The sequence below is a fragment of the Pterocles gutturalis genome, unplaced genomic scaffold (genome assembly GCF_000699245.1).
Source record: "Pterocles gutturalis isolate BGI_N339 unplaced genomic scaffold, ASM69924v1 scaffold7723, whole genome shotgun sequence".
NCBI classification, from domain to species: domain Eukaryota; kingdom Metazoa; phylum Chordata; class Aves; order Pterocliformes; family Pteroclidae; genus Pterocles; species Pterocles gutturalis.
In genome coordinates, this window is record NW_010117985.1 from 59,578 (window position 1) to 68,229 (window position 8,652).

Consider the following 8,652-nt stretch of genomic DNA (forward strand, 5'->3'; position numbering starts at 1 on the left):
CTCTCCTAATACAAGGAGACACTTTAATTTGATAAAGGATTAGTGTAAGTGCAGACTTGCCTTCCATGCTGAAGATTTATGATATCTCTTATAAAATAATACTGTTTGCAATAAAGTGAACACAAAGGGAGAAACAATTCAGTGTTACGTAGGCTTTCTATACTGTCCTAGTAAGTCCTTCTAAGGATCAAATTAAATCACAGAATTGCATTTTGTATGTGCATTAGGCTTACTGTCTAGTAAACCAATTGCTGTTTAAACCGGAACATTTGTCTTAAAACATCATTTTACAAGATTAAAGACCCATATTCGCCCTAGGGCTGGAATTAGAACTTTTTGTTTAGTTTTGATGTTCCAAATTTGGTATAGTAGTGAGGTGGCAGAGAGTTGCATCAACTATCTCACTAAGAGGTGGTTTTTAAGAGACATATTGCAGAGCAGAGCCCTACTGCATCATCACTGATAAAGGAGCTGAAGCAGTGCTAGCTCTAATGGTCGTTACTTGCTGGGGACCCTTACTGAGGATTGCTGCATGGGTGCAGAGTACTTCTGTGGTGGTTTTGCGCAGTGTAAGGTTGGGAGGGAAATAACATTCAAATTATTTTACTGAGGGCTGTAAATCTCTGATGTGTATAGAAATGTGATAATCACTGATAATAATGGGAAATAAGTGAGCCTCTATGGAGTGACATAAAGGGTCTATCAGGTAGGGTGGTGATTGCTGTCCCTGGATTGATACAGGTTTGAGATATGGGTTCGAACCAGTGACAGTCAGGGAGGAGGGAGGTACCTTAGCAAAGCAAAAAGAGAAGCCAGTCTTAATAAAAGCTTTTGTATCATCAGCTGTCATGTGTGTGCTCATGTGAGCAAGCACTTGCATAACCTTGACAATTCTGAACTCTTTAGCTCTGTAATGCCTGCATACTAATTGCATTGATGCATTATTAGTAGTTGGTTATCTTCTTCATTGCGACTGCTTGCTTGCTTTAATGCACTCTTGTGCGCCAAGTTCCCTCAAAGTAGTGTGTAGCTCCTACAAAAATAAAAAGGGACAGTGAAGGGTAAGATCAAGAGTAGAGGAGTGTGAGAAGGGAGTCAGAAGAATGAAGCACACACAACCTCCAAGCTTACTTTTAACACTGAGTTGGATAGTCTGGCCTATCTATAGATCTGATGGAGCTGAAACATGCTTTGATTGTTCTCATCTTGCTTAAGTCCAAAAAAAAAAAACCCAACCTAGATAATATTGCTTTAGATCCTGGTTGCTTGTAAAATAATTTGCCTACAGACACCTATTACTACTTAAGATTTTTAGTGAAGAACTGCTTCAGTGTTATGACAAAGTTAATGTTAGAAGAACAAACGTTTTGTCAGATTCAGTGTGTTAGAGCAAGCCCAGCTTAATACAGTTAATGTTGTGGCAGCGTAGGATGTAAGAGCCATGATGAGATTTGATAATGAGCATTTAAGAGGAAGGGGAAATAAAAAAGACCTTTCCTGTGGATGTCTTGCATATTGACTTACGGCAACATGTTCAGTTGAAGGGTATTGATTTGTGCTGCTTTTAAAAGTGGTGAGGAAGAGTCCAGGGACTTGTAAAGCACAGGCCTGTGATCTGTTATGTGGTGAAAATGTGGGTAGGAAGTGTTATTGAACAATTCTGGTTGATGTTTAAAAAAAAAAAAAAAAAAAGGCTTACTTAGCAGCAGTGCTTATCACAGAGTTTTGACTATTCCAAGCCTCTATGTATTTCTTTATCATAAGAAAACAGAATCTCAGAACAGTAAATTATTACTTTAATAGCATTGGAAATAGATCCTCAGAAATGCTGGTTCCTTCAGATAGTTTCTGTGTTTAAATTTCCTTACAGATGAATTACTTCAGAAAGAGCAAAACTATTCTGATGATGTTTTGGCCAATATGATCAGCGAACCCAGAATCAGCTATGGAAATGATGCTCTCATGCCTTCATTGACGGAAACTAAGACCACAGTTGAACTTCTTCCAGTGGATGGGGAGTTCAGCCTAGACGACCTTCAGCCATGGCATCCCTTTGGTGTTGATTCTGTTCCAGCCAATACTGAAAATGAAGGTATGTACAACCACAGAATATTCTGAGTTGAGCTTTGTGTTCTCGCTTTGTGTTGTTTCCTGAAAATCGTCATCTTTCTGATGTAAGCAAGATAGAGGTTCTCAAACCTATGTTTAGAACTGGTCTGCCATGTCAGCTGTGTCTCTTTGATGGAACAGAAAATCCTGACTAAAATTTAGAATTTAGACAAACAAATTTCAGTGTTGAGCGTACTTTCCTTTAAAAACAAACTAAAATAAATTCCAGTGAATTATGAGTGACAATCTTATAAAATACATGACAGTAAGCTAAGGGAGATAGATAAGTTGTTAGATTTGTGCCATGATGAAATGAGTGTTTTAGTTAAGGAAGAGCTTTTTATTTGCTGGCATGAACATGAGTACAGATCCCGCACAATCCTAGCATGAAAATTTGTTTTATTTCTCCCACACACTGGTTTTCTGGAATGTATTGCAGCAGTGTTCCTGCATACTCAGCAATGCAGCTGGACAGTGAAAAAACCTTTCTCCTGAGGAGTATTTTATGTTGCTCGTGGACTGATTTATTGAAGTGACTGCATAATACTTTAATAATTTATGTGTAATCTGGAATTGGTAGTTTACTTAGGTGCCAGAGCCAATTAATCAGAAACCTGAGAGACTTCATTCGCGCCATTCAAGTTCCTTCTATTTTGTTTGTTTTCTTTATCAGTTCAACTCAGTGATTAATTAATCACAATAGTGAAAGCTAGTTACTGCAGAGCAGCAGTAGATTCACAGAGGCTGGAGCTCCAGAATTACTTTTTTAGGGAAGTTTGTGTTTTATGGATCTGTGATTTGTAGCCAAATTGCACAGACTTCAACATCCTCCAGAAGTCTTTTTGAAACCACTGTTTCAGGCTATACGTGCTCTCAGAATGAGTTTTGAGACCCACCCTACACAGTTAGTCTCACTCCAGTATGATGTGTGAGTGACTGTGGGCAGCTGGGTGCTTGGGAGACAAAACACAGGATGTGGACATGGATCTGCCAGGTCTAGTGTTGGTGCCAGCTGAAATCGGTGGAGTCAGAACCCATTTTGTGATCAAAGTAGGTCGTCCTCAGGAGACAGAGAAGCCTAAGATCAAGCTAAAGAAAAGACATGGCTAGGAGTTCAGCGAAGGTCAACCCCGTGAGGCAGAGACGGGAAGCCTGTTCAGGAGTGGGGCTAAAATCAGACTGCCAGGAGTCAGCACTACAGGTAGGGACCAAGGAAAAGAGCAGACAGAGATGGAGCAAACTCAGTGGACTGCAGTTGTTCCCATTGCTGAGGCATACAAAGCATCAATTTCTGTATCTGCTGCCTGTTTTCATGAAACCAGGGGGTAGGGTATTAATTACTTTTGAAGTCTGTCCTCCCAGCTTTCAAGAAGTACTGATTTCAGACACCAAGTTCAGAAATTATTAGGTAAACAGGTGCAGTTTAATCACACAAGCCTTTTTTTCCTTCAGAAACCTGGCTAAGCCCAGAATTTAAAAATGAAAGGTACATACCTCAATGTGACACTAAATTCCCATAGGCAAGTATATTGAGTGTGGTTCTCCTTTTAAAATGGATGACAGCAAATAAGAAACAAAAACTCTCCTGCCTTGAATATCATACTGTTTAATTATTAATCCAGTCTTCTGTATTTTAACACACTACATGGTTTGTTGCAGCACTTCTTAAATGCTTTAACTTTCTTAATCTTGTGATTTTCATGCCTTTAAGTTGTTGGGGTTTGGGTTTTTGTTTTTTTTAATATCATGATTGTATTTGTCATGAAGCTACTGCAGCAAACAATTCTGTTAGGCCAACCATTTTTAGTATTTAAGTCTGCAAAGTTAGAAACTGAAATTATTTGATGACTTAAACCTCTTCAAGTCCTTATTTTTTCTCATTGTGCTTCTCTGTCATCTACGCAAACCACAATGTTGTTAATGTGATCATGCCTACAGTACTTTTCTTGTCTCTTTAGATACCTTCTGTATACCTTTGCCCATGGTGTCAAAGGGGAATTTCACAGCCTTATATTTTTTCTGTGTGTTTTTCTCCCACTTCTTTGTTTCAGAAACCCAGGACTAAGTGTGCCATTTGTCCTCACTTCCCATGCTTGTTTTCTTCTGTGGCCACAGTCTAATCCTAGACTTTTGTCTAAATAGCTTCCAAAAACATGTGTCTGTCTTTTTGTAATATGCTTTGGAAGTAGCGAGAAGTACATAACAATTGACACGATTTTCTTCTTCTCTTTTTTCCTTTCCCTCTCCACTGAAGGTCTTCTTGCATGGTCTGTTTTTCACACAAAAAGTTCCACGTATGCAGGGAGGTTTTGTATTTTATTCAGTACTGAGCAAGTCATTCCTGTCGCTTAACAAACCATTGATGAGAAAAGGTCTAAGTTCAAAAATCATGTGCTAGAGAAACCTCGGATACTGTAGAGTGACTAACCATTGCATTATTAGTGATAGTCAGCATCTCTTGCTGCTGTGAGATGCTGAGCATACCAGCAAATGTCAGAGAACAGAGCATCTCAGCTCCCATTTACTTGGGTAAGGGCTGAGGGTACTCAGTACTGTCAAGACAATCACAGCATGTTCCATGTGAGCCGCCTGGTTTCTGAGAAATCTGCTAAGTGGTTGGTTCATCAGATTTAACAGAGACTACCAGAGGAGTTTCAGATGGCAAGCAAGTTACAAGTTCAGTTGTTGATAAAGTTTTGGTCTAGTTTTAAAGCTGAAGTCAACTTTTTAAAAACTCTGCTGAATGCAAATCCAAGGTGCTAACAGCTCAGCTTATGCGGGTGGGTTTCTCGGTAGAATGAGAGTCTCGACTTTCTCGCTGCAGAGAGCTGTTGTTGTTGCACTGTATAAGCAATGGTTTTCTTCAGTGGTGAGAAGGCACACCAGGTAAATAATTTACCTCATTGCAAATTTGCATTATAGTCAAAACAAATTTCTGATGGGACCATTGACCTCTGAGGGGCAACTGAACAGATCCTGGAGCTCGCTGGGTTAATACCTGGGACCCCATCCCCTCCTTCACGGTCACAGTGATTGGGGTTTTTAACAAAGCAGTCAGTGAATGCTTAAACCAAAATGTGATGGTGGAAAAAGTGGAAGGAAATGCAGCCCTTAAGTAATTGTTTCAAAGTATCCAGTATTCTGCATATAAGCAAAGAAGTTAAAATACTACAAAAAGTACCTTAAATTTGTCATTAGTTCCCATGCCTTTTTTATTCCATGGCCATGATCTAATCCCAGGTTTCACCCAAAGATATTAATAATGTATTGGTTTGGTACATTGCCATGTAATCTCAAGGTTTGATAACTCCATTTTAAATTTTCCCAGTCTAAACTGCACATTTAGATTAAATGATAAGTTCTATGCAAACAGTTTATTCTACTAAAATTGCTTTTTCTGATGAATGAGAGAAAAATAGCCTAAAACTAAGAAGACCCTGAAAGTCTAGCATAGATCTGTAGTTTCTGAATGTATTTTCTTCCTTGTTGTTTCCCTGAGGTAGTTCCTGCTAAATGTCCACAGAAATTAAGCCAAAGCACCGGGTAACACAGTACATACGCAACCTCCATGGCTGAACATATATCTGGCGTATTGTGAAACAAATTAGGTTAATTAAAATACCCACTGAGGACACTGCAGAAGGCACCACCAAACTGTTAGGAAATTGTATTTTAACAATTAAAAATGCCCCTTTAGAGGTGGGGGCAAAACCCTGTGAAGCTCGGACACTGCCAAGGTCCCTGGGCATTTTGGCAATGACTAACTGGGTTTAGTGTTTTACCCATTGTATTTTACCATGCAGTTGCAGTTAGCCTTAGTGACAAAGTATTTTTCTGAAGTGAGATTTTTTGTGAATGTGCTGTGTTACCCTTATGACTTGGCCAGTTACTCCCTTCAGTGCTGTTCAAGGTAGGTAGGCATCACATAGCTCTCCCTGCCTGCTGGTGTGTACCAGGTTTTGAGCTTTTTGATTCACCTTTCTTTTATTTTTGAAAAGAGAAGCAGCCACATTCTCTCATGCTCTTCTGAGATGTACTAGCATTATATATGAGGTGGGATGCATAGCCTGTATGAAGCCTGCATAGTCAGCATAGGCAGGTATATACCAATTTAGTTTCATGAGGCTATTTGGAAAATACATTTTCAATCTTAATTCTGCGTACTTCTGTGCACATGGAAGTGTGTTCAAGAGAAGTATGATTCTGGAGCACCAAAAGGAATAAAGTTTTTGTAATAATACACAGTACATCTTAGAGTTTTGGTTATTGATAAATACTGTAATAGGTTTAAACTTCTCCCTCTTTATCCTCTGCTGTGAGATGGTGTAGTCCAGTGCAGCAGGCAGCAAGGAAGCCCACAGACAAGATTTTCAGAGTTAACTGCTGTTTGGGCATACATCAATAGGAAGGCAAGAGCAAGCAGGTTTTAAAATGCGACTGAAATTCAAAAGGTGGCAGCTCAGGGGTCTGCATAAAGCAGCCTTTCTCTGTATTGTGCTGCGCAGGGCACGCTACACTTTGGCATCTGGAATCATGACCTGCTTTGGACGACCCCTAGCTCTCAGCTTTTGCCTCCAGTTTTTGTCCTGCAACTGGTTTGTGACCTTGAGCAAGTCATTTCACTTTTCAGCCAATTATGAAATGTGCCAGTGATGTTTGCCTTTTCCCCTGTGAAATGTTTCCAAAAGTATAGATGTCAAGAAGAATTTCTCATTATTAATATTTTACCTAACTCCACAAATACTGCATTACCCTGAGGTCAGATCCATGCTAAAGTACAACAGAAAGTTCCTCCATCCTTTTCTGCCTTCACCTACTCCCATTTTTATTGCTACCCACAACCTGGTCTCTCAGTTCTCCATAGCTGTGGACGTGTAATGTTACACAGTTTTGAGCGAGAGGGAAATAAAACCCTTCAGCATTCAAGGGAGGAGGTGGGGGCCAGGACGACAGAGGAGAGTTCTGCAGGAACAGTTTGGGTAATGTTGTTCCTTGCTTGTTTCTTCCCTTCAGTCCTTTCCACTGAAAACTACTGCTGACCTACCTGGGGGCTGGTGCTGACAATATTAGAAAACCTTATGGAAGATTTAAATAGGGCAATACTTAAAATTGTAGGTTTTAGTTAAGGATGGAAATTGGGGTTTGTATAGCATAATGTAAGAAAAGCAATTACACGGTCTGCTGGCGCCACTCTGAACTGCTGTGAAGGAAAGTGGTTTGATGGCTTGTCTCTGCAGCACCAGGCCAGCAAGCCCTATGAAAATTTTGTCCTTCTGAAAACACAAGCAAGTCAGATGTGCAGATGCACTTTTAGCCTGTGGCTACTATGAAGCTGACTTACTGCTTCTTTCCAGAGGCAGGAGCTATTGTAGTCATCTCTTGTGTGCAAAGGGCATGGGTGCCACACAGGCTGTCGCTTACAAGCGTGGTAGGTTGCTTGTCAAACCCATAGGCATGCTGAGCAAGTGGCAGAGACGTCCTAAGATAATGGGCAGGCCCCTTGCTTAAATCAGAAGTATCATCAGATTAGTGTGATTTTTCTGATGCTGAATACAGTGAGCAGTTCATGATTGAAAACTGTACGTATGTCAGGTTTCCTATGTTGTTATGGCTCCCTTACCACTGATCAGAAGGATCATACTTGAATCCTGAAATTCAAATGAATGAGAATACCTTATTTAAAAAATTCAAAGCTACAATGCAAAATATTATTTCTGAATTTTATTTCTTTCTGGCAGTTGCACTTGGGTAGATAAGGACAGCAACAGTATTGGAGCAAAAGAGAGAAAAAATAAAAGTAGAGGGGACAGAAATCTGAATGTTTTAATGAACTTCTCCAATATGTTCAGCTTGTACTTAACTGAGGCAGTAGGTAATGGCTCAAACAGGTCTGAAAGTTTTGCGTATTCTATTTTCTGTTGATGCCAGTGAGCTCCATCAACCTAAAGTTTCAGCTGATAAAGCCTTAGTACAGTAGTACAAGAGTTTTAAAACATACAATTGGGTAGAAAGTGGTGTTTCTCCTTTGCTTCTCTTTAAAAAATCAGAAGGCAAATTTACTGTCTACAAGTCGGAGCATATCAGAATTAAGAACTGATTGTATTTTCAAAATGTGCTTTTTTTCAAATGTTTTATCTAGTGCTGTGAAAAACCCCTACTGAAAGGAAAAAGGAGTCAGGATTCAGTGGGTTTGTAAGTCAGCATTGATCAAGACTGGCTGCAAGAACTCACTCATCATGTCTGTTCTTGCTGCCAGTTCTGATCAGACAGCTGGGAAAAGTTTGCATGTAATGAATGTAGTTTCACTCTATAGACAGCAATTCTTTGATCTTCATGGTTTCTCACTTTAAGCAGTAACCAGAAAATTATGTAAAATTGACACATCAGCTGTGAAGCTTTCCTTTTGAAGTCGTGCCCATCCCTTCCTTTTATTTCCAGGATTAACTGAAGGCAGATCTTTTCTAGCTGTTGCTTTGGTAACTTTGTTTATGCAGTGTGTCTCTCCTGCACTGTCCCAATGGAAGAGAGGTTGACTTTATCATT

At 39.7% G+C, this 8,652-nt stretch overlaps 1 protein-coding gene across 1 annotated transcript in view; it reads left to right on the forward strand.

The window, feature by feature from the left end:
- LOC104463620 (amyloid beta A4 protein-like) overlaps positions 1–8,652 on the forward strand; it is a gene marked incomplete at its 5' end in the record, with an annotated part of 88,217 nt that overhangs the window by 56,117 nt on the left and 23,448 nt on the right. The window contains 1 exon segment of the mRNA XM_010076025.1: positions 1,871–2,092. Coding sequence (XP_010074327.1) covers positions 1,871–2,092 — 222 coding nt within the window.